The sequence below is a fragment of the Saimiri boliviensis genome, chromosome 7 (assembly GCF_048565385.1).
Source record: "Saimiri boliviensis isolate mSaiBol1 chromosome 7, mSaiBol1.pri, whole genome shotgun sequence".
Lineage (NCBI taxonomy): Eukaryota > Metazoa > Chordata > Mammalia > Primates > Cebidae > Saimiri > Saimiri boliviensis.
This window is the reverse complement of record NC_133455.1, coordinates 63,982,535-64,007,823: the sequence shown is the minus strand read 5'-3', so window position 1 is coordinate 64,007,823 and position 25,289 is coordinate 63,982,535. Positions and strand designations below refer to the sequence as shown.

Genomic DNA, 25,289 nt, shown 5'->3' with positions numbered 1-25,289 from the left:
TGACAGAGCTGGAGGGGCTCTTAGGGAGTGGCTCTGACCTCACACTGTATAGAGGAGAATGCCGAGGCCCAAAGAGGGCAAGGGTCTTGGCTAAGCCCATTCCCACGGTCTACTGATAATATTGAGTATCTGCTGTCCCCAGGCACTGTTGTAGGTATGATATCAAAGTAAGAAGGTCACTGCACCTACAGAATCTACCTTATCATGGTGAGGGAGAAAGACAATCAACAAAAAATAGGTCAACAAAAAACACAAACTAGAAAAATATCAGAGGATTAAGGCCATACTGAGAACATGAAAGAGAAGGATCAGGTGGCTACTTCAGGCTGGCTGACTTCTCCACGCAGGAGACAACCTGAGATCTAAAGGATGAAAAGGTGCCAGTTGGGGCAGTCAGGGAGAAGGGCATTGTTGGCAGAGGAAACAGCCAGCGAAAAGGCCCTGAGCATAAGCCTGTGTGTGAGCACAGTGGATAGTGAAATCAATTTAGTGAGTCCTGACAAGCATCCAAAAATGAGGTAGCTGCGCGTGGTGCTTACGCCTGAATCCCAGCACTCTGGGAGGCTCAGGCGAGTGGATCACAAGGTCAGGAGATTGAGAACATCCTGGCTAACATGGTGAAACCCATCTCTACTAAAAATATAAAAATTAGCTGGGCGTGGTGGTGCGTGCCTGCAGTCCCAGCTACTTGGGAAGCTGAGGCAGGAGAATCACTTGAACCCCGGAGGCGGAGGTTGCAGTGAGACAAGATCACACCACTGCACTCCAGCCTGGGCAACAGCAAGACTCTGTCTCAAAAAATAAAAAAGAAGTAGAAAAGAAAATTATCAGAGTGCATTGTAAAGGTAGATGTTTCAGGAGCGTTTAGGAGACATCTATATATGCATGCAGATATATATATATATATATATATATATATATATATATGGCATAATATATATTGATACATCTATATCTCTAAATATAACATGAATGTATGTTTTGGATTGTGATATAACATGCATTTCTGACTGTGACTTGTGAACAGAAAAGTTTGAAAACCATTATTGGAGGAATTTTTAAAAGTTCTCTAATGTGGCTGATGAGAGAACTGAAGGAGGTGAGGTCAGCAGGGGGCAAGCATAGGTCGTGTATGGCTCTATGAACCAGGATAAGAAGTTTGATTTCCTTCAAAATAGACTTGATGACTGGGCTTAGTGGCTCAGGCCTGTGATCCCAGCACTTTGGGAGGCTGAGGTGGGCAGACTACTTGAGCCCAGGAGTTCAAGACCAGTCTGGGCAACATAGGGAGACCCCTGTCTCTATAAAAAATACATTTAAAAAAAATTAGCCAGGCATGGTGGCACATGCTTGTAGTCCCAGCTACTAAAGAGGCTGAAGTGGGCAGATTGACTGAACAGGAGGTTGAGGCTTCAGTGAGCCATGATCGCACCATTGCACTCAAGTCTGGATGGCAAAGTGAGACCCTGTCTCAAAAAAAAAAAAAAAAAAAAAAAAAAAAAAAAAAAAAAGGCTGTGCGGTGGCTCACACCTGTAATCCCAGCAATTTGGAAGGCCGAGGCAGGTGGATCACGAGGTCAGGAGATTGAGACCATCCTGGCCAACATGGTGAAACCCCCTCTGTACTAAAAACACAAAAATTAGCCGGGCATGGTGGTGTGCGCTTGTAGTCCCAGCTACTTGGGAGGCTGAGGCGGAAGAAACGCTTAAACCCAGGAGCGGAGGTTGCAGTGAGCCGAGATTGCCCCACTGCACTCCAGCCTGGTGCCTAGCGACAGCACAAGACTCTGTCTCAAAAAAAAAAAAAAAAAAAAAAAAGTGGACCTGACCCCACAGAAAGACTTTAAGCAGAGAATAAACATTATCTATGTACTTTCTGGTGTTTTGTTTACTTGTTTTTTTGAGACAGAGTCTCAATCTGTCACCCCAGGTTCAAGTGACTCCTGCCTCAGCCTCTGGAGTAGCCAGGATAACAACAGGCTGAGGCATGAGAAGCACTTGAACCCGGGAGGTGGAGGTTGCAATGAGCCAAAATTGTGCCACTGCACTTCAGCCTGGGCAACACAGCGAGACTCAGTCTGAAGAAAAGGAGGGTAAAACAGACTGAGAGAATCCCTGCTACCTGGGAGGATGAGGAGATGGGAAACTGGAGAGGAAGTGGGCCTGGCTCAGGGTTCACATCATTTTCCAGCTCACTCCTGTGCTCCTGAAGTCCTTTCCTGCCTGGGAATTACTCTCTCCCACTCACCCAGCAAGTGTTCACCTTAGTCTTGACCGAGCCCTGGGCCAGTGGCAAGAGAAGACACAAGGCCTGCGTGTGGTCTCCAGTCTCCTATACACCAAGTGCGGCTACTCTGAGCTCCCTCCAGCTGCCCTCTGCTTCTCCCTGCGCTTCCATTCCCCATCCCCAACTCAGCGAGAACCGGAAGGAACACAGGCTTCTTTACTATCTTCACTGCCTTTCTCTGTTTTGTTTTGTCTTTAAAATTTTATCTTTTGAGACAGGGTTTTGCTCTGTCACCCACATTGGAGTTCAGTGGCTCCATCACAGCTCACTGCAGCCTTGATCTCCCAGGCCCAAGCGATCCTCCCACCTCAGTCTCCCAAGTAGCTGGGATTATAGGAGCCTGCACCACCATGCCTGGCTAGTTTTTTGTTTTTTGATTTTGTAGAGACAGGGTCTTGATAGGTTGATCGGGCTGGTTTCCAACTCGTGGGCTCAAGTGATCCTCCTGCCTTGGCCTCCCAAAGCGTTGGGATTTGTAATCCCAACATGAGCTGCTGCACCTGGCCCCTTCCTCTATTTTCACTCTGGCCCCATCCTCGGCCACCTTCATCCTCCCTCCTAATTATTATTTTTCTTTAAGTTTGAGAAGGCTTCAGTCTTTCCCCATGCCACTCCCTCTCCCCTCTCTCTTCCCTTACCCCTCCCCCTCCCCTCCCCCTCCTTCTCCCTCTCCTTCTACTTCTCCTTCTTCCTCTCCTCCTCCTCCTCCTCCTCCTCCTCCTCCTCCTCCTCCTTCTCCTCCCTTTTTGGAGACAGATTCTTACGCCATTGCCCAGGCTGGAGTGCAGTGGCACGATCTCAGCTCGTAGCAACCTCCACCTCTCGCGTTCAAGTGATTCTCTTGCCTCCGCCTCCCGAGCAGCTGGGATTACAGGCACCCACCACCACCTCTGGCTAATTTTTGTATTTTTAGTAGAGATAGCATTTCATCATGTTGGCCAGGCTGATCTTGAACTCCTGACTTCAGGTGATCCACCTGCCTCAGCCTCACAAAGTACTGGGATTACAGGTATGAGCCACTGCGCCTGGCCTCCCTCCTCATTCTTAGTCCAGCTCAGGTGGCTTGTTTTGTTTTGTTTTTTCTCCTCCTGTTCACACACACATATACACACATGCATTGGTCCTCTTCCTCAGGCCTCCATTCCTGCTTCCAAGCCACCCCATTCCTCCAGAACATTCCCTGTGCACTGGCCCACCTCTCAGCATCCTATTCTTGCTTTACCTCATAGCTCAGTGCTACTTCTTCCAGAAAGTTTTCCTGGGAAATTCTCTTCTTTCTTTTTGTTTTTCCTTAGCTCTCTCTCACCACTTATGTAACAATGCCCAGCTCCCAGGAAGAGGAGCCGAAGAGGAGCTGAGAAGGAGAAAACAGCTCCCGGCAGCCAGGAACTTGCCTGGCACTCTCAGCAATGCTTTGGTTTTCCATAAGCATTTCACAGAAAAGCAACATCAGGCAAGGCCATGCTGTGACTGACCTCAAGAGATCAAGACAGAAACAAGATCTCTCAGTAATCATATCTCAACAAAGACAGAAACAAGAATATTGTCAAAACCACAGGAATAACGAACCATCTGTGCATCCAAGCTAACATGAGCCAGTGCTGCTTCTTTACCAAGCACGTTTCTCCTTGCTTTATTCCTCCCACCTTGTACAGGACAGAAGATATATTGATACTCTACTTTTTTTGAGATGGAGTCTTCCTCTGTTGCTCAGGCTGAAGTGCAGTGGCACAACCTCAGTTTACTGCAGCCTCTGCCTCCTGGATACTCCGCTTTCTGACCAGCATCCAATCCCAAGCAAAACCTCACTTCCTTCACCTCTTCCCCAAATCACCAAATGTGAGTTCAAATCCTGAGTCCTTTCTTTATTTTATTTTATTTTATTTTTTTTTGAGATGGAGTTTCGCTCTTGTTACCCAGGCTGGAGTGCAATGGTGCAATCTCGGCTCACTGCAACCTCCGCCTCCTGGGTTCAGGCAATTCTCTTGCCTCAGCCTCCTGAGTAGCTGGGATTACAGGCACGCGCCACCATGCCTAGCTAATTTTTTGTATTTTTAATAGAGACGGGGTTTCACCATGTTGACCAGGATGGTCTCGATCTCTTGACCTCGTGATCCACCCGCCTTGGCCTCCCAAAGTGCTGGGATTACAGGCTTGAGCCACCGTGCCCGGCCCTCTGAGTCATTTCTAACACTCATTTATTGGATGTGCCACAGTTCCACCATGGCATGTGTTCTTATTGAAATTAGTCTGCTGGCTGGGCGTGGTGGCTCACACCTATAATCCCAGCACTTTGGGAGGCTGAGGCGGGTGGATCACAAGGTCAGGAGTTCAAGACCAGCCTGGCCAACATGGTGAAATCCTGTCTCTACTAAAAATATAAAAAATAGCTGAGTGTGGTAGCAGGTGCCTGTAATCCCAGCTACTCAGGAGGCTGAGGCAGGAGAATTGCCTGAACCCAGGAGGCGGAGGTTGCGGTGAGCTGAGATTGCGCCATTGCACTCCAGCCTGGGTAACGAGAGCGAAACTCCTCCTCAAAAAAAAAAAAAAAGAGAAAAGAAATAACAGAAGTGACTCAATAAACCCAATTTTGTTCAATTACAGATATCTGCTGGTGGTCTTTTGGCTGGAGGACATTGATAATCAAGAACAACATACAGGTATATGAATATGTTTTTTTAAAAAACTACAAACCCCTATGCCTTTGGATGTGAAGTGCTTTTAAAGTTTGCTTTTTTTTTTTTTTTGAGACAGAGTCTCACTCTGTCATCCAGTCTGGAGTGCAGTGCAATGGTGCAATCTTGGCTCACTGCAACCTCTGCCTCCTGGGTTCAAGCGATTCTCCTGTCTCAGCCTCCTGAATAGCTGGTAGCTGGGATTACAGGCACGCACCACCAGGCTGGGTTTTTTTGTATGTTTAGTAGAGATGGGGTTTCACCATGTTGGACAGGCTGGTCTTGAACTCCTGATCTTGTGATCCACCTGCTTTAGACTCCCAAAGTGCTGGGATTGTAGGTGTGAGTCACTTCGCCCAGCTTAAAAATATTTTAGCAGTAGATTTCTTTCTTTCTTTTTTCTTTTCTTTTTTTTTTTTTTTTTGAGAGGGAGTTTCGCTCTATCACCCAGGCTGGAGTGCAGTGGCACCATCTCAGCTCACTGCAACCTCTGCCTCTTGGATTCAAGCAATTCTCCTGCTTCAGACCCCCAGTAGCTGAGACTACAGGCATGTACCACCATGCCTAGCCAATTTTTTGAATTTTTAATAGAGATAGGGTTTCACCGTGTTAGCCAGGATGGTCTTGATCTCCTGATTTCATGATCTGCTTGCCTCGGCCTCCCAAAGTGCTGGGATTACAGGCATGAGCCACCGTGCCTGGCAAATTTCTCTTTCTAATTATGTTTTCAGACAAGCTGCTAACCTCCCCACCCTGAATCGTCTGTTCCAGTGGATTGGATTGATTCTTCAGTCCTTGGGTGTGCTTAGAATTTTGCTACACCCATAGTCTTCCCTCACCAATCTTTTTTCTTCTTCTTAATTTCTTTTTCTTTTCTTTCTTTCTTTTATTTTTATTTATTTATTTTTTTTGAGATAGAGTCTTGCTCTGTAGCCCAGGCTGGAGTGCAGTGGTGCGGTCTCGGCTCACTGCAACCTCTGCCTCTTGGGTCCCGGTTCAAGCAGTTCTCCTACCTCAGACTCCCAAGTAGCTGGGATTACAGGCATGAGCCACCATGCCCAGTTAATTTTTGTATTTTTTAGTAGAGACAGGGTTTCACAATTTTGGCCAGTCTGGTCTTGAACTCCTGACCTCGTTATTTACCCACCACGGCCTCCCAAAGTTCTGGGATTACAGGCGTGAGCCACCTCACCCAGCCCTTCTTTTCTTTCTTTCTTTCTTTTTTTTTTGAGATGGCATTTCGCTTTTGTTGCCCGGGCTGGAGGGCAGTGCAGCAATCTTGGCTCACCGTAACCTCTGCCTCCCAGGTTCAAGCAATTCTCCTGCCTCAGCCTCCTGAGTAGCTGGGATTACAGGAATGTGCCACCATGCCCAGCTAATTTTGTATTTTTGTAGATATGGAGTTTCACCATGTTGGTCAAGCTGATCTTGAACTCCTGAGCTTGAGTGATCTGCCTGCCTCAGCCACCCAAAGTGTTGGATTACAGGCACGAACCACTGCACCTAGCCTGAATTCACCAGTTTGAACTATACAATTCGATGGTTTTTCAGTTATGCCCCATTTCCTCCTCAACCCTACAGACCTAGGCAACTATTAATCTAGTCTCTGTCTTTTTGGATTTGCCTATTCTGGACATTTCATAGAAAGGGATATAGGCTCTATGGTCTTTTGTGGTTGGCTTCTTTCACCTTGGCATAATGTTTTAAACTATAACCTTGTTTTAAAGTTTTCTGATCTTGGTAGGGAAGAACCACCATAGTTTTTGTTTGTTTGAGACAGCGTCTCCCTCTGTTGCCCAGGCTGCCGTGCAGTGGTGTGATTTTGGGTCACTGCAACCTCTGCCTCCCGAGGGTCAAACTATTCTCCTGCCTCACCTTCCAGACTGGCTGAGATTACAGGCACCTGCCCCCAACCTCGCTAATTTTTTTTAGTACAGATAGTGTTTTACCATGTTGGCCAGGCTGGTCTCGAACTCCTGACCTCAAGTGATCCACTCACATTGGCCTCCCAAAGTGCAGGGATTACAGGTGTAAGCCACTGTGTCTGGCCAGGAAGAGCCATCATAATGTATTAATCTGGCTACAGACTTCTATTTGATTTTTAAATTTTTCTTGTAGAGATGGGGGATCTCACTCTATTGCCTAGGTTGGTCTTAAACTCCTGGGCTCAAGTGATCCTCTCACCTCAGCCTCCCTAAATCCTGGGATTATGGGCATGAGCCACCACACCTGGTCTTGGCTATGGAGTTTTAAATAAAGTCATTTAAAAGAGGTTTAAACTGGTCTCGGTGGCTCACGCCTGTAATCCCAGCACTTTGGGAGGCCGAGGAGGGTGGATCACAAGGTCAGGAGCTCCAGACCAGCCTGTCCAACATGGAGAAACTCTGTCTTTACTAAAAACACAAAATTAGCCAGTCATGGTGGTGCATGACTGTAATCCCAGCTACTTGGGAGGCTGAGGCAGGAGAATCGCTTGAACCCAGGAGGCGGAGGTTGTGGTGAGCCCAAATCGCGCCATTGCACTCTAGCCTGGGCAACAAGAGCAAAACTCCATCTCAAAAAAAATAATAGTACGGCTGGGCGCGGTGGCTCAAGCCTGTAATCCCAGCACTTTGGGAGGCCGAGGCGGGTGGATCACGAGGTCAAGAGATCGAGACCATCCTGGTCAACATGGTGAAACCCCGTCTCTACCAAAAATACAAAAAATTAGCTGGGCATGGTGGCGCGTGCCTGTAATCCCAGCTACTCAGGAGGCTGAGGCAGGAGAATTGCCTGAACCCAGGAGGCGGAGGTTGCGGTGAGCCGAGATCGCGCCATTGCACTCCAGCCTGGGTAACAAGAGCGAAACTCCCTCTCATTAAAAAAAAAATAAATAAAAAAAAAAAAATAAAAAAAAAAATAATAATAGTAACATCTAAAAACTCCTTCTACCAGGCATGGTGACTCATACCTGTAATCCCAGCACTGTGGGAGGCTGAGGTGGGAGGATCACAAGGTCAGGAGTATGAGACCAGCCTGGCCAATATGGTGAAACCCTGTCTCTACTAAAAATACCAAAAAAATAGCCAGGCATGGTGACACATGTCTGTAATTCCAGCTACTTGGGAGGCTGAGGCAAGAAAATTGCTTAAACTGGGAGGCAGAGGTTGCAGTGAGCCGAGATCACGCCACTGCACTCCAACCTGGGTGACAGAGCAAGGCTCCGTCTCAAAAGACAAACAAACAAACAAACAAACAAACAAAAACTTCTCTAGTTAAATTCCTCATGTTGCATTTAAGCAAATAGGTGCCCAGAGAGAGAAGTAACTTACCCAAAGACACACAGCTTGTTAAATACAAAGCAAGGTCCAAGGCCTATACCTACTGGATGTTGGTTCCATCCTTTTCCTGTTACCTGCCTGCCCCCGATCCAACACATACGCTCACACACACATAACACCCTTTCCACGAAAACCCATAAACATATGACCCACAAAATACCTTTGGAGACACATCTTGAGCCTCAGCCATGGTGGAGGCTGCTCTGTACCACTGCTCAAGTGTTCTGCTACTTGACCCTTAAATGCAGCCACTTAGGGAAGAGTCGGTGTTGGCATCAGCTCTCAGAATTTCTGTCTTGGAGGAGCTCAGGTATGGCAATGTTTTTAGAAGCCAGAAGAAGCTGTTTGCTTAGCAGGAACAGGTGTTTGTTTGTTTGTTTGTTTGTTTGTTTGTTTGTTTTTGAGACGGAGTCTTGCTCTTTCGCCACGCTAGAGTGCAGTGGCACAATCTTGGCTCATTGCAACCTCCGTCTCCTGGATTCAGGCAATTCCCCTTCCTCAGCCTCCTGAGTAGCTGGGAGTACAGGCATGCACCACCACACCTGGCTAATTTTTGTATTTTAGTAGAGACGGGATTTCACCATGGCCAGAATGGTCTCGATCTCCTGACCTCATGATCTGCCCACCTCGGCCTCCCGAAGTGCTGGGATTACAGGTGTAAGCCACCATGCCCCGCAGCAGAAACAGTTTTTACTTTTTCTGAATGTTTATTTGGAGTGGCGGATGGATGGTGTGTATAGGGGGAGGTTGGTAGAGAACATGTCGAGAAGGCTAACACTTTTGGGGCTGTGATTGGAGAGAACTCAGTTAAGGGTTAAGAGGATGTACGGGAACTCTACTGAGGCTTCCAGAACTAAGTCTAGATGAGACTGAAGGTAGGGGACAGGAGGATACAGAAGGAGAAGGTCAGGCTGAGGGAAAGGATTCCAGATTGAGGCCGTCCATGGTCTTACAGCTGTTCCTGGAACTCTCCGAAACCCCACTTATAGACAGCTCAGAGAGGCAGTCGGACTGCTGGAAAAGGGCAAGAAGACGACGAATTCTGTCGACAGAACATTATCTGAGGATGGAGGATGAGGCCTGGGGGAGGTAGAGGGCAGAAACCTTCTGAAAGCCTGGGAGAGGAGGGAAGGCAGCTAAGGGCAACACCTGGATGCCCTTGCCACCCTGAAGTTTCCCTCAGGCCATTCCCTATCCCTGGAAGTGAATGGAGTTTAGGACTTGGGTGGAGAGCAGTTGTAGGTCTTGGCCCCAGAGCCACGTGGTTTGACTGGAGGAACACTGGCTAGGCTATATTCCCAAAATAACATCTACTTTCCTAACTGCCAAGAGTGGGCACTGGAAATCTCACTCTTAGAGTTCTGTCCCTTTAGGTCTGTGGATGGCTTTCAAGCATCCTTTGTCACAGGGAAACTACTCCTGAGTGGGGCAGCAAGGACTATGAATTAAGAGTAAAACCCAGGCTGGGGCATGGTGGCTCATGCCTGTAATCCTAGCACTTTGGGAGGGAGGCTGAGGCGGGTGGATTGCTTGAGGTCAGGAGTGTGAGACAAGCCTGGCCAACATGGCGAAACCCCATCCCTACTAAAAATACAAAGATTAGCCAAGTGTGATCGCAGGCACCTGTAATCCCAGATATTCAGGAGGCTGAGGCAGGAGAATAGCTTGAACCTGGGAGGCAGAGGTTGCAGTGAGTCATGCCACTGCACTCTAGCTTGGGTGACAGAGCAAGATTCTGTATTTAAAAAAAAAAAAAGTAAAGCTCAGATGAAGCAAGACCCAGGGCATGCCCCAGAGACACTGCGCTTGACAAGGAGAAGGGACTACTCTCAATTTTGCCCAAGGTTGGTCTTCCTTCGATCATGAATCCCCAGGAGTTCTTATTTGGATAGTCTTGATTCCTGGACAATCAGTGGTTTATTTAAGCTGTGGGCAGCCCATGTTCTGTCTAGTAGAGAAGCTCCTCAAAATACAGGGCCCCACAGGTCAGGTCTGTTAAGAAGTTATGTAGCTCATCTCAACCTTAGATTGTCTGAGAGCTTGTAATCCCAAGATCAAAATCCTAGGTCCAGTCTGGACTTTAACCAGCTGACACACATTAGTTCATCAGTTTCAGTGGGCGTTAACATGGAACTGGACCTGTGCCTGATTCATCCAGGAAGCTGAGCCCAGACCACAGAACAAACACCCCTAAGCAGCTCCTGCCAGGCATGGGTGAGAGGCTGTCTGGCCAAACAGACAGCGACTGTGTTTGCTTTGTCTTCTTCCTCTCTCCCATCCCCACTTGCCAGAGTCCCTCATTTCTCTCTACCCATCTCTGGGTCAGGTGCTGTGTGTTTTTTTTCTGGATGACTCTAGAAAGCTCTCTCTCTCTCTCTTTCTCTCTCTGGTGGTGAAGGTGATTCTTGAAGAAAAGAAGTCTTTAAGAGGGGTACAGGCTAGGCGTGGTCACTCATGCCTGTAATCCCAACACTTTGGGAGCCTGAGGCAGACATATCACTTGAGGTCTGAAGTTCAAGACCAGCCTGGCCTGCATGGAGAAACCCTGTCTTTACTAAAAATCCAAAAATTAGCCGGGCATGATGGCGCATGCCTATAATCCCAGCTACTTGGGAGGCTGAGGCAGGATAATCACTTGAACTGGGGAGGAGGAGGTTGTGGTGAGCCAAGATCACAACATTGCGCTCCAGCCTGTGCAACAAGAGTGAAACTCCATCTCAAAAAATAAAACAAAATAAAAATAAAAGGATTACAGCAGGAGCTGATATTGGGAGGGGAAGTAAGAACTGGTTTGGATGGGAATTAGAAAAAAACAAGCCAGACATCAGGCCAGGCGCTGTGGCTCAGGCCTGTAGTCCTAGCACTTTGGGAGGCTGAGACAAGCAGATTGCTTGAGCTCAGAAGTTAAAGACCGACCATCCTGGGCAACATGGTGAGACTCTTGTCTCTACTTAAAAGATGTAAGGAAAAAAAAAGAAGAAAAGGCAGAAAAGCTCTGGGCCATTTCCCCCAACCCCACTCCGCCAACACACACACACACACACACACACACACACACACACACACACACACACCTGCCTATAGTCTAAGCAGGTCCTGCTCTTGTAACCCACCTGGGACAGTCCCTGAAACTCCAGCCTGACCACACTTCCTGCTTCCATAGCTAGTTTGTTTTATGACACGAATTGGTGAACACTCCAGATCATTTTCTGTGGCTTCCAGTACCCTTTCCCCTTCCTAATACAAATGCAAAACAACGTGGGAATCCCCCTTCAGGGGGAAGCAACGGTACCGCTTTAAGAGAAAGCAAAGGGAGGAAGAGGGCGCTGACTCAGATCCTCAGATCCATTGGCTGCTGGAGGGGATCCCACCTCAGGGATTGGGCGTAACAGAGTCCGCCTCCTCTTGTGATTGGCTCGGCCAGAGAAATATAAGGCGGCTGTGCTCGCCTCCTCCTCAGTTGGAGGGAGGCAGGGAATCCGGCGGTATTGGTGTCCCTAGACGCACCTGGCGCAACCCTCTCCTCTGAATCGGAGTTCAAGTCTCGCCGACGCTGCAACCATGAAGGAGAGACGAGCCCCCCAGCCAGTCGTGGCCAGATGTAAACTCGTTCTGGTCGGGGACGTGCAGTGTGGGAAGACCGCGATGTTACAAGTGTTAGCGAAGGATTGCTATCCGGAGGTGAGCTGCCCGCCCGCCCCCTCGCTGGCCGGCTTTTCTCCCTGCCTGCCCTGGGGTAGATTTCCACCTGCCCAGGAGACGTAGCTCCCCAGCCGCAGCCCATCCTCAGCCGCTTTCTGAGGCTTTCCCATCCTCAGTTGCTTTCTGGCTGGAGGACTGCCCTGCCTTAGCTTCCCCTGAGACCTGTCCCACTTCTGCCGCCCCGCTGGCTCCTCCTCACCTCTTCACCCAGAGGCCCCATCAGATCCCCCCACCTTCCTGCGTCCCTGGAGTCTGCTCTCAGGAGAGGGCACTGGAGGCATTTGAGAGTCTGGGGTTTCTTCTTGACGTAATCCCTGCCCGTCTGCTCACCTGCTTCTCAAAGGCTCTATGCCTGCCTCCAGCTGGGCTCTTCTGCAGCCCCTCTATTTACCTGGCCGGAGGAGCTTCAGAAGAGAAGATGAGCTAGGATTGGCTTGTGGCTCTCTCAAATTGGAAAGCACAAATCTGGGGATGGGAAGGATCTGTGTGTGTATGTCCCTGATCGTCTAGGATATGGGGGGAGGCGTCATTCACATTTCTCGCTGTCACAGCAAAGTGCCTGTGCCTCCACAGTCCCTTCTCTCCTGCTTCGCTCCAGGCATCCCCTCCTCTGGCTTCTTGTCTCCTGCGACTACTGTCTCTCTGAGTGTGTGTGTAGCCATCACTAACCAGAGGATCTGAGGGTAGGGGTGCCCCGGGGTGAATATTTCCTCTCTCTCTTCACAGACCTATGTGCCCACCGTGTTCGAAAATTACACAGCCTGTTTGGAGACAGAGGAACAGAGGGTGGAGCTTAGTCTCTGGGATACCTCAGGTAAGAATTGTGGCTCCAAATGCCCCTTTCCAACCTCCACTGGTCTGCTGTGTAGCTGCTGTATTTTAGAAATTGTTTTCCCCTTTGGTGGGGAGAAGTGAAAGAAGGGGATCTGAAGATTCCTTAGTTGTGGGGAGGGGTGACAGTTGGTCAACTCTGTTGGATCGTCCAGGGGTGCAGAGTGGGTGAACCCTAGGAGCCACTCTCTTCCCTGGGTCTAGTTCCACCCTTCAGAGGGCTGGGATGGTGAGGTGAAGGGACCCATGAATATTCCTGGGGGGGGGGGGGCAGTAAAACAGGGCTTCTCCGTTTCCATTCTCTGTCACCCAGCAGGCAAGCGTGCACGCACACATACTCACACATGCACACTCACACACACACATACACCCTTTACGTCCCCAGAGCAAAGCCAAATAAGAGGCAAGAAGAGGGAGCGCTGCTGGAAGTAGTGTGGTCGGATGGGGAGACAAGCCTGCTTTGGGGAAAGATGCTCAGACTCAGTTTTGTCTCCAGCATTCCATCCTGGGCCACTGCTGTCCTCCTGCCGCAGCTCAGCCCGACTCGTCACACCGCTGCAGCTGCATCATCGATGTTTGGGAGGATGGGGGAGATGGCTTAACATAGGGGCATAATCAGTTGTGAAGAGTGGCCGGCAGGGCAGAGGGGAGGTTGGCTCTGTTTTCCCACTACTGGGGTGAGGTAGAAGATGCTCTGTGTCTCTAGAACCTAGAAACAAATGTTTTTCAAGCCTCTCAGCCCCAAGCCCTTGTGCTAGGCTATCCTTTGCCTCGCTTCTGACCCCTTCCCATTATTTCTCTACCCCAGACCTTTTCAATAGACTGGCTCAGAGTTATGAAGGAGTAAAAGCTGGGAATAGGGGAGAGAAAATAAAATCCATCCCTCCCCAGAAATGCATCTTCAGGCTGAGTTTAAAGAGGGGCTGTAAATCCCTAGGTGTTTCCTGTTACATATAATAAATATGCTGTCCTGCTCCTCCAAGAGCTGTTCCTATGCTCCAGTTCTGAGGTCTGAAAAGACTGGGGCTTGCGGATGGTGAGACAGATAATGAGCCTTTACCCCCTAAACAAAAATTCCCCAACCTGGTGTGCTTTTCCCTGTTGCAGTTCCAGGGCTTGGGCCGCAGGGTTCTGATTCTCCTGGGCTGTGCTGTGCTGGCTAGATCCGACTAGAATGCAGCTTGACTGCATGATGTATAGTTTTTTGGTTTTTCATCTGCTGTACCCTCCCACCTTCCAATCTTCCCAGAATCTTACTGCAGCTCATCTCTTTTCACTACCACTGCCCAAGCCCCCTCCCCCCACCTCCTTCCTCCTTCCAGTCAGAATGCAGCCCTCAAATCCCAAACCAGATCACAGAAAATCAGCAAGTGTTGTCTCTGTTCCCTGTGTCACACCCCCACCACCCAGTTTCCAAAAGGATAAAGGCTGTCAGTTATTCTCAAACTCTCTCTTTTAGATTAGGTTCCCATAAGGAAGGAGGAAGTGGCGTAGGTGTGTGGGATAGGGCGTCCCCATGTTGGGGTCAGGGTTGCTCCTGTTCCCATTATTCGCTTGCTAGTCTTAGGGGAGGGGGATTGCTCGGAGCCAAAATGGAGGCCTCCTCCCCTCCCCCTTCCCCGGTGCTGCAGTGCTTCCGCTTCTCCGTGCTGCAGTGGTAAGACCCCACCTCAGAAAGGGATCGGGGAGTCTTGCTAAAGGAGCAGGCAGCTATCCCAACTCCCCTGTACTCCTTTTTTTTTTTTTAAATGACCAACGTCCCCCCCCCAACTTGGATTCCCCCTAGTTTCCATGGCGATTGCTTTGCAGGGAGAGGGGCTGCTTGCTATTCTGAGCACGGATTGTCTGGGTTCCAAATCCGCTACTGCTCCTTCCCCAGGGTGGAGGGGTAGGCTCAGCCCCTAGCATTCTCCCATATGGGACCGCCTGGGTCTGCATTGCCTATTCCCCTCCCAATGAAGGACTCTTACTCTAGCCTCTAAATCCCCAGCTATTGGTGCTGCTGTCTTAGAGACTGCCTTCCTGAGATCTTGGCCGGGTAGGGGGGGTGAGGGGGGGGTCGGGGGTACAGCTTTTCTTTTGCTCTTTTCAGTGTAAGCCGACCTGGATGGGTGGAGAAGTGGGCACTGAACCCTTGATGCGCTCCCTCCCCTGACAGCCTCTTAAAGTTCTCACCCCATCGCAAAGCAGCAGCCGGGTTATATAAGAGGCAGGTTTGTCTCTTCGCTGGGGAGACCCTGGAGCAGAAGGGAGCGAAGCCGGGCAGCAGGCAGGCTCTGGAGCAGAGGGGCCCTGAGATAAGCATGGTCTCTCCACAGGGCTGGAAGCATCTTCTGTGACTCAGAAAACTACTCCATCTCCAATTAAGACTGCTGCAGGAGACCCAGACGGGGCCAACTTATACTCCACCCACTTTATTTTGCCTTCTTTCCCTTTTTCTTGCATGACCTTCTGGCTGGCGGTCCCAAGCTTCCAGCCGCAGCACATTTCCCTGGGAGATGGATGGATCCTCTGGGATGGAGGATGGTATTCCCAGGGCTCTAGGGCTTAGGCCTATTGGGGAGGGGAAACACCGTGGCTCACCATCAGCTCTTTCTGGCCTACACCAGGATCTCCCTACTATGACAACGTCCGTCCACTCTGCTACAGCGACTCGGATGCAGTGTTACTATGTTTTGACATCAGCCGCCCAGAGACAGTGGACAGCGCACTCAAGAAGGTAAGACTAGATCACCTCTCCAATCTGACAGAATGAGAATCGAGAAGGAATCATGGGGACCTTGTCACGAATCCCCTTGTATATAACAGCAAGAAATGGAGGCCAGGGAAGGAAGAAATCTGTCTGAGGCCACACCATTAGCTACAGCTCTGGGACTGGAACTCAGGTCTCCTCACCCTACTGCCTCCTGCCGTTTTTGTTATCCCATGTTGCCTTGCCAGAGGCCCCACAGGAAGGGTGGTGTTGGAGACTCAAGAAGCAGAGGATCGAGAGTCAGAGAACCTTTAGGTGATACAACTTGAGGGTCAGGGATGGGACCTTTTGAAGGCAGCTTCCGTAGACCCGGATCCCCATCCCACTGAGACTGGACAAGCCAGCTAGATCTGAGCTGAGCTGCTGGTATGAAATGCTTGGGTCTAGGCAGATCCGCCAATGCTGAGGAGTCCCAGGAAACCCTGTGTACCTAGTATAGAAGATGCTGGGGTCACATTCTTCCCTTGGGAAGAGACTAGTTGGTTGGCTTCCCCCTGACATTCTGGACTTGTGAGACCCTTTGGGGTGAGGGGGCAGATCCATGCCCTGTATGCTTGGCAGAGTGGGAGAATTGCCCCTGTGCTCTCTCTGGTGACTGGGCCATAGACTGGGGGAACAGGCTTCTGGGTCAGCACTCTGGAGCCCCCAAAGGCCTTACGGGCAGGAAGATGATGTAATTAGTGCAGTGGTGATGCTGTGACTCAGAGGGAGGACTGGGCCGGTGATAAGAGAGGTGATGTGTGTGACGTTGCCAGCTAGGCTTCTCCTGGCATCCGTCTGCCACTGACTCTCCTCCCTTCTTCCTTCTCCTTCCCTTCTTCCTGTTTGACCCCTCAGTGGAGGACAGAAATCCTAGATTATTGTCCCAGCACCCGTGTTTTGCTCGTTGGCTGCAAGACAGACCTGCGAACAGACCTGAGTACTCTGATGGAACTGTCCCACCAGAAGCAGGCGCCCATCTCCTATGAGCAGGTGTGTGTGCGCACTAGCGCGTGTTGTGGGGAGAAGTGGGGAAGGCCACAGGCAGATAGCTCAAAATGTGGCCCTGGCTCAAACTTCCACTATGGCAAGAGAGAACTGGTGTTACAGTTAGCAAAGGAGTCACCTGGAGGGAGGTGGTAGGTACCTGCTTACCCAGATGTGTGCTGTCAGTTAGCAGGTGAGTTATTCCTGTGTGTGCCCACCTAAGATTATATTCTGACCACCTGTGTTAGAATCATTAGGGGTGTTTATTAGAGTTTCTCTCACACACACATACATACATACACACACACACACACACACACACACACACACACGAGGCCAGGTGCAAGGTGGCTCATGCCTGTAATTCCAGAACTTTAGGAGGCTGAGGCAGGAGGATTGCTTGAGCCTAGGAGTTTGAGATAAGCCTGGGCAACAAAGCAAGACTGTCTCTACCAAGAAAAAAAAAAAAGTCAGGTGCAGTGGTGAGTGCCTGCAGTCCTAGCTACTCAGGAGGCTGAGGTGGGAGAATCACTTGAGCCCAAGAGGTTGAGGCTGCAATGAGCTGTGATTGTGCCACTGTACGCCAGCCTTAGTGACAGAGTGAGAGCCTATCTCAAAAAAATAGGTGGGGGGCACCAGGCGTGGTGGCTTACACCTATAATCCTAGCACTGGAGGATCACTTGAGCTCAGGAATTCAGGACTAGCCTGGCCAATATGGAAAAACCCCATCTCTACGAAAAATACCAAAATTAGCTTGTTGTGGTGGCATGTACCTGTAATCCCAGCTACTCAGGAGGCTGAGGCAGGAGAATTGCTTGAACCTGAGAGATGGAGGTTGCAGTTAGACAAGACTGCACCACTGCACTCCAGCCTAGGCAACAGAATAAGACTCTGTCTCAAGAAAAAAAAAAAAAACGCCAGGCATAGTAGCTCATGCCTGTAATCCCAGCACTCTGGGAGGCTGAGGCCGGCGGATCACCTGAGGTGACCGGCCTGAGACAGGGTCTTACTCTGTCACCCAGAATGAAATGCAGTGGTGTGATCCTAGCTCACTGCAGTGTAGAACTCCTAGGCTGAAGCGATCCTCCCTACTATTTGAGAGTCCAGTTGTGTGCCCACTTCCAGTAATTTTTTTTAAAATTAAATTTCTACAGCTCCCTACTTCCTTTCCTGTGAATTTTTTAACATTTAAAAAAAGTTTCTGGCCAGGCGTGGTGGCTTACACCTGTAATCCAAGCACTTTGGACGCCAAGGCAGGCAGATCACCTGAGGTCGGGAGTTCAAGACCAGCCTGACCAACATGGTGAAACTCCATCTTTATTGAAAAAAAATTTTTTTTTAAAATTTCTATTATTTTTATTTTTGAGATGAAATCTTGCTTTGTCACTCAGGCTGAAGTGCAGTGGCATGATTTCGGCTTACTGCAAACTCCGCCTCCCAGGTTCAAGCGATTCTCCTGCCTCAACCTCCCTAGCAGCTGGGACTACAGGTGTGAGCCACCATGCCCGGCTAATTTTTGTATTTTTAGTAGAGATGTGGTTTCTTTTGCCATGTTGCCCAGGCTGGTCTCAAATTCCTGATCTCAGGTGATCCACCCACCTCTGCCTTCAAAAGTGTTGGGGTTACAGGCATGAGCCACCAAGCACAGCCTAAACATTTATTTATTTCTTTTTTTGAGACAGAGTCTTGCTCTGTCACCAGGCTGGAGTGCAATGGTGCTATCTCGGCTAACTGCAACCTCTGACTCCCTGATTCTCCTGCCTCAGCCTCCCGAATAGCTGGGATTACAGGCATGTGCCACCATGCCCAGCTAATTTTTTTTTTTTTTTTTTTGAGACAGAGTTTCACTCTTGTTGCCCAGGCTGGAGTGCAATGGTGCAATCTTGGCTCACCCCAACCTCCACTTCCCAGGTTCAAGTGATTCTCCTGCCTCAGCCTCCCAAGTAGCTAGGATTACAAGCATGTGCCACCACATCTGGCTAGTTTTTCTGTATTTTTGTAGAGATGGGGTTTTTCCATGTTGGTCAGGCTGGTCTTGAACTCTTGACCTCAGGTGATCTATCCACCTCGGCCTCCCAAAGTGCTGGAATTACAGGCGTGAGCCACCTTGCCCAGCTAATTTTTGTATTTTTTAGTAGAGATGGGGTTTCACCATGTTGGCCAGGATGGTCTTGATCTCCTGATCGCGTGATCTGCCTGCCTCAGCCTTCCAAAGTGCTGGGATTACAGGCGTGAGCCACCATGCCCAGCCACCTAGGGTGGTCTTGAACCCCTGGCCTCCTCAAGTGAGCCTCCCCCGCAGCCTCCTGAGTAGCTGGGATTAGCAGCACTAGCCACTGCTCCAGCTATCCCCAGAAATTCTGATTCACTTAGTTTGGCATCAATATAGTTTTAAGAATATTCCAGGTGATTTATAATGTGCAGTCAGGCATCCTCTGAAGAAAATGAGGCATCATCAGACAGGGTGTATGCCCCCCTCCCCAAAATAATAATTGAATAATTGGTAGAGGCTGGTGGTTGGAGACTGGGAGCTGGGTCACCTCTGGAGTGGCCCTGGGGAGTGACACAGAGAGGCAGCGTCACAGAGCCATTTTGGCCACCACGTTAATGCCCTCACCCCCTCCTGCAGGGTTGTGCAATAGCCAAACAGCTGGGTGCGGAAATCTACCTGGAAGGCTCAGCTTTCACATCAGAAAAGAGCATCCACAGCATCTTTCGGACGGCATCCATGGTGTGTCTGAACAAGCCTAGCCCTCTGCCCCCGAAGAGCCCTGTCCGAAGCCTCTCCAAACGACTGCTCCACCTCCCCAGTCGCTCTGAACTCATCTCTTCTACCTTCAAGAAGGAAAAGGCCAAAAGCTGTTCCATTATGTGAAGTGGAAATTGGAGGGGGGAGATAACCCCCTACTTCCTCCCTTGGGGTGCAGAGGCACGGGGAGAGGGAGGATGAGACAATTGAGGACACTGGACATGAGTTTTTCAGATGGCCATGGTGAGGGCTTGGAAGGAGACAGGAATGGGGCAAGGAAGGAGCCAGGCCCGGCGTGAGGACCTGACAGAGAGAGAACCATCATACCCCAAGCCAGGCACTAGGTTGTGGACAGGGCAACTACCCCAGTGCCCCCCACCGCTCCAGAGGAAGGAAAGCTGTGGGGGATGGGGGACATGCTGGCCTCAGGGGCTTGGGGGCCTACAGCAGCCTCACCTTCAGCATCATGCCTCTTCCACACAGCGTTTCCATGCAGGCCAGGGGATGGGAGGGGTCCCTGAGCCCTTCCCGTCCCCTCTAAGGAGGAGCAGAGGAACACAGCGGGGAAGCCGAGCGGCAGTTCCCTTGGGGGCTTAGCCCAGGTGCTTCATAACTGCGATCGGAAGTGCAGGAGCTGGTCAGAGCCAATGAGAAGGAAACCTCATCTTTGCATAGCCCATGCCTCGTGGAGAGGTGACATCATACATTCACATGCTTCTCACCTAAGTCCCCAGGGTCCAAGGGAGAAGCCCCAGACCCCCTTCTCTTGCAGAGTGTGGGGGTGGTGGTGCTGCAGGGGCAGGGCTGGGTGGGGGTCACCAGACTTTCTGCCCTTAGGGCAGTACAGCTGGCATTTGTTTTATAGACTCTTGTCTTTGGAATTGGGGGGAGGGGGGAGTGTTTCAATCTGTTATATGTTCTGTGTTTAATGAAGAAAACCTATTTATTAATGAAAAATATAATATAAAGAATTTGGCTCCATTTTTGTTTCTTCCTGTTTTCTTTGGTTGTTTTACTTGTTTTTGTCCTTTTTTTTTTTTTTTTTCCCCCTTTTTGTGGAGAACGGGGTCTGGCTATATTGCTCAGGCAGATCTCGAACTCCTGGGCTCAAGCTATCCTCCCATCTCTGCCTCCTTAATAGCTGGGATTACAGGCATGAGCCACCATGCTGGGCCCTTTGGCTGATGATAATGAGAGAAAAGCTGTCCTGAGGCCCTTTCTGTGGGCTGCAGACAGGCTGCCTCCACCATTCCCCAGCTCCTCCAAGAAGGAACTTCTTTCCCCCATCCCCTGCTGTAGCCCCACCCAAGACCTACTAAACCAAGGAAGAGCTCCTTAGCCCTAGAGCAGGGGAGTGGGGTTCTCAACCCTGGAACTATTGACATTTTGGACTGGATAATGATTTGTTGTGAGGCGCTGTCCTATGCAGCCTAAGACATTTAGCAGTGTCCCTGACATCTGCTGAATGCTAGATGACAGCACCCTACTCCCTAGCTGTCACAACCAAAAATGTCTCCAGATGTTGCCAAATGACCCCTGTGGAAAAATTACTCCCGGTTGAGAACCACTGCCCTGGAGAGTCTAGAGGAGAGAAAAAGATGAGGTGAAATCATCAGTAGAGGATCCCAGCCCACGTTGAAGGTGGACAGACTAAGCCAAAGCTGGGGGAGGTTCCTGGGATTCTGATCTCTTGAGTTCAAGGAGAGGTGACAGACATTTGCCTTCATAACCTTCCAATTCCGATGCCTACTGCTGGCAGCTCAGGAACATTAACTCTTACCTTCCTTTCTCAGTGACTTACAGCTCTTGTTTTCCAAGTGCCATGGTGTAGTGCTAGCACTAGAAATAAAGTTAGCATGTATTGAGTACTTAATGAGGGTTCAGCACTCTGCTGTGTCTAGGGCTTTACATTATCATATTTAGCCTCATCAATGACAATAGCTAACATTTGTTAAATGTTTCCGATAGGTCAGGGGCACTTATGAGGTTTTTTTGAGACAGGGCCTCACTCTGTCACCCACACTGAAGTACAGCAGCATAATCACTGCTCATTGCAACCTCACCCTCCTTGTTCAACTTATCCTCCTACCTCAGCCTCCTGGGTAGCTAGGACTACAGGAGTACTACATTAGTAGTCTATTTTTTGTAGAGATGGGGTTTCGCCATGTTGCCCAGGCTGGTCTCCTTTTGGGCTCAAGTGATTCTCCTGCCTCAGCCTCCCAAAGTGCTGTGATTATAGGCATAAGCCACAGTGCCCAGCCCCACTCGTGAGTTCTTTATATGTTATTTATTCCTGTGATAACCCTATGAGCCTATGAGGTACTATCTCCTTTTTTTTTTTTTTTTTTGAGATGGAGTTTTGCTCTTGTTGCCCAGGCTGGAGTGCAATACCATGATTTTGGCTCACCACAACCTCTGCCTCCAGGGTTCAAGCGATTCTCCTGCCCCAGCCAGGAGCTGGGACTATAGGGATGCGCCATTACGCACCTGGTTAATTTTTTTTTTTTTTTTTGAGACGGAGTTTCGCTCTTGTTACCCAGGCTGGAGTGCAATGGCGCGATCTCAGCTCACCACAACCTCCGCCTCCTGGGTTCAGGCAATTCTCCTGTCTCAGCCTCCTGAGTAGCTGGGATTACAGGCATGTGCCACCATGCCCAGCTAATTTTTTGTATTTTTAAGAGAGATAGGGTTTCACCATGTTGACCAGGATGGTCTCAATCTCTTGACCTCGTGATCCACCTGCTTCGGCCTCCCAAAGTGTTGGGATTACAGGCGTGAGCCACCACGCCTGGCCCTTTTTTTTTTTTTTTTTTTTTTTAAATAGAGATGGGGTTTCTCCATGTTGGTCAGGCTGGTCTGGAACTCCTGACCTACGGGAGTGAGCCACCGTGCTCAGCCACTATCTATTTCATTTTACAGACAAGAAGACCGAGATTCAGAGAGATTAGGTAATGTGCAAAAGGTCACACAGCTAGACAGTGGTTGAACATGGATACAAAGCCAGGCAATCTGGCTTCACATCATGCACTCTAACCTGTTTGGCTATCCAGTCCTGTGAGGGAAGTGGTATTATTATCTCTATTTTGTAAATGAGGAAAGAGAAAAGCCAGAGATGGCGTATAATTTGCACAAGATCACAGTACTAAATGGAGTACAACTCCATCTCCAGAGATGAAGGTTTGGGTGCAATGACTGATGCCTGTAGTTCCAGCACTTTGGGAGGCAGAGGCAGACAGATTGCTTGAGGCCAGGAGTTTGATGAGACTGGACAACATTGCAAGACCTTGTCTCTACAGAAAATAAAAAGATTAGGCCATGCGAGGTGGTTCACACCTATAATCCCAACACTTTGGGAGGCCAAGGTGGGTGGATCGCCTGAGGTCAAGAGTTTGAGACCAACCTGACCAACAAGGTGAAACCCTATCTCTACTAAAAATACAAAAATTAACTGGGCATGGTGGCAGGCATCGGTAGTCCCAGTTACTTGGGAGGCTGAGACAGGAGAATTGCTTGAACCCAGGAGGCGGAGGTTGCAGAGAGCTGAGATCATGCCACTGCACTCCAGCCTGGGCGACAGGGCAAGATTCTGTCTCAAAAAACAAAAAACAAACAAAAGATGAACCAGGTGTGATGGGGTGCACCTGTGGTCCCAGCTACATGCGAGGCTGAGGCAGAAGTTTCGCTGAAGCCCATGAGGTCAGGGCTGCAGCGAGTTGTTTGTGCCACTGGACTCCAGCCTGGGCAACAAAGTGAAACCCTGTCTGAAAAATAAAAAACATATAAAAACAAATAAGAAAACAAAGATGTACGTTTGTGAGAGAACTTGTGGGGCAAGGCAAATAAGCGTCCTTGAAGCTCAATGTCTTACATGTGTCATGAGAGGTGTGCACAAGTACTAGGGGAACTCTGCCACTATGAACTAGGACAAGCTTTTTTTCACCTTCCAGGGGCTCAATTTACTCGTCTTTAAAGAGAGTTAAGATGGCAGCCTGAAACTAGGGAAAGGTGATGGACTCTGAAGTTAAATGAACCTGAATTTCAGAAAAGAAAGAAAACCATTCTCTTATCTTCTTTTCTTTTCTTTTCTTTTCTTTTTCGGGCAGGGTTTTGCTCTGTCACCCAGGCTGTCGTGCAATGGCATGATCAGGGCTCACTGCAGCCTCGACCTCCTGGGCTCAAGCGGTCCTTCTGCCGTGGCCTCCCAAAGTGCTGAGATACAAACGTGAGCCACCTCACTTGGCCCGTTCTTTTAACTAAGTGGTCTTTGAAGGCATAGTTACTCTTTCTGGGCCACAATCTCCTCACCGGTAAAATGGAGATGATAGCAGTCATCTCATACTGCTATGAGAACTAAGCAAAACAAGTAAGGTAGTGAACCTAAGTGTCCAGCTCAGAGCTGGGCACCTAGAAGATTCTCTCTCTCTCTTTTTTTTTTTTTTTGAGATGGAGTTTCGCTCTTGTTACCCAGGCTGGAGTGCAATGGCGCGATCTCGGCTCACCGCAACCTCCGCCTCCTGGGTTCAGGCAATTCTCCTGCCTCAGCCTCCTGGGTAGCTGGGATTACAAGCACACGCCACCATGCCCAGCTAATTTTTTGTATTTTTAAGAGAGATAGGGTTTCACCATGTTGACCAGGATGGTCTCGATCTCTTGACTTTGTGATCCGCCCGCCTCGGCCTCCCAAAGTGCTGGGATTACAGGCGTGAGCCACCGAAGATTCTCAATAAAAAGTGGCTGCAGCTTTTGAAGATTTTGGCCTACCATAGTTGATCTGATTCTTAGTTCAGTCTGTGAATCTGTGAGTCGAGCGCCCTCTCGTGCTTTCGTGGTGAATTACACCAAACAGCGCTCCCTTCTTCCCTTCGGTTTTTTTTCTGGAGCAGAAGCTGGTAAGTGAAAGGCTGCAAGGTTCCAAGAGAAGTGTGTGTCTCCGAGGTTTACTGTGGGTCATTGTGCGTGATGCTCAGGGCTTTAGGATTATTCGGGTGTATCCTGAAGCTCTGCTTGAGAGCTTAAGGCATATTCAGAGAGAAAAGCTAGACCTACAGCCATGTGGAACTGAAGCAACAAACCTGCTGCTGGCAAAATGGGAAGGGGGCCCAAGATAATTCTGGTTATCTAAACCATTTCCTCAATTGCAATGTTTTGTTTTGAGGGAAAGAGTTATGAACCCTTAAGATCAAAGAGAAATACAAAGTGAACTTACGATTTGAGGTTGAAACAACAACAGCAGCAGCAAATTCAGTGGAGGACTGAAGTAGGGGAATCTGGGGGAAGAAAAAAGCAAAAATACCAAGATAGCTCAACAACTGGTCAGATTCCAAAGGGCCAGAAATTGAGGAAACCACAGTTCTATCAGGAATGTTGAGAAAACAGGTGCTAGAGCCCAGGAGATACCATCCTTCCGGGAGGACTTTAGTGTTCATCGTGTGGGCTCATTTGGAGCTATAACAATAACTGCGGATTGTTATGGTATTCACCCGGCTGCAGGAGCCAAGGTTGCTAAAACATCCTCCTAAGCCTCGGATAGTTCCGCACAGTGGAGAATTGCATCACCCTCATTGTGAACCTACTCCTGTAACCTAATCTTACTTTTTCCAACTGTAAAATGGGGCTAACGATTGTCTCATTCTCATAGAATTGTTCTTAAAATCGCCTTTCCACGAATGGCATTTATCTTGTTACTGCAGTTGGCTAGAATTACGTGCCATAGGTATCTCAGGAAGCCCTTAAATTCCTCCACCGTAAGCCACGGGCAATGATAGTCATCTACTGTTGTTTCTAGGAAGACCAGCAGATTTCAAGAAGGCTGCTCGGCGGGAGAACCTAATGCCGGAAGCCTATTCACGAGAAACTCTTCCTTCCCGGACACTAACGTGTGGCGAACCTCTCTGCCCTGCCGACCCCACAGCCTGGCGCCGGCGCTCGCGCCGTGCATTCTGGGATTGGTAGTTCCCAGGCCTTAATGTCGGCCTGCGCCGCCCAGCTCCGGGAACCCGTTTTCCC

The 25,289-nt window shown here is 49.4% G+C and overlaps 1 protein-coding gene across 1 annotated transcript; it reads left to right on the top strand.

Moving 5' to 3' along the window:
* Window positions 1-11,731: 11,731 nt before the first annotated feature.
* On the top strand, window positions 11,732-20,264 carry RND1 (Rho family GTPase 1). Its single transcript, XM_003939107.3, has 5 exons — window positions 11,732-11,963; window positions 12,711-12,798; window positions 15,425-15,534; window positions 16,405-16,539; window positions 19,164-20,264. The coding sequence occupies exons 1-5, from the start codon at window positions 11,844-11,846 to the stop codon at window positions 19,407-19,409; spliced, it is 699 nt and encodes a 232-aa protein (XP_003939156.1). The 5' UTR covers window positions 11,732-11,843; the 3' UTR covers window positions 19,410-20,264.
* The last annotated feature ends 5,025 nt before the right edge of the window (window positions 20,265-25,289 follow it).

What these genes read in the sequence shown, in the direction of transcription:
- RND1 (XM_003939107.3), top strand. Translation starts at nt 11,844, where the DNA reads ATGAAGGAGAGACGAGCCCCCCAGCCAGTCGTGGCCAGATGTAAACTC. An exon ending in CGAAGGATTGCTATCCGGAG is followed by an intron (nt 11,964 to 12,710) that starts GTGAGCTGCCCG and finishes CTCTCTTCACAG; the next exon opens with ACCTATGTGCCCACCGTGTT. An exon ending in TAGTCTCTGGGATACCTCAG is followed by an intron (nt 12,799 to 15,424) that starts GTAAGAATTGTG and finishes GGCCTACACCAG; the next exon opens with GATCTCCCTACTATGACAAC.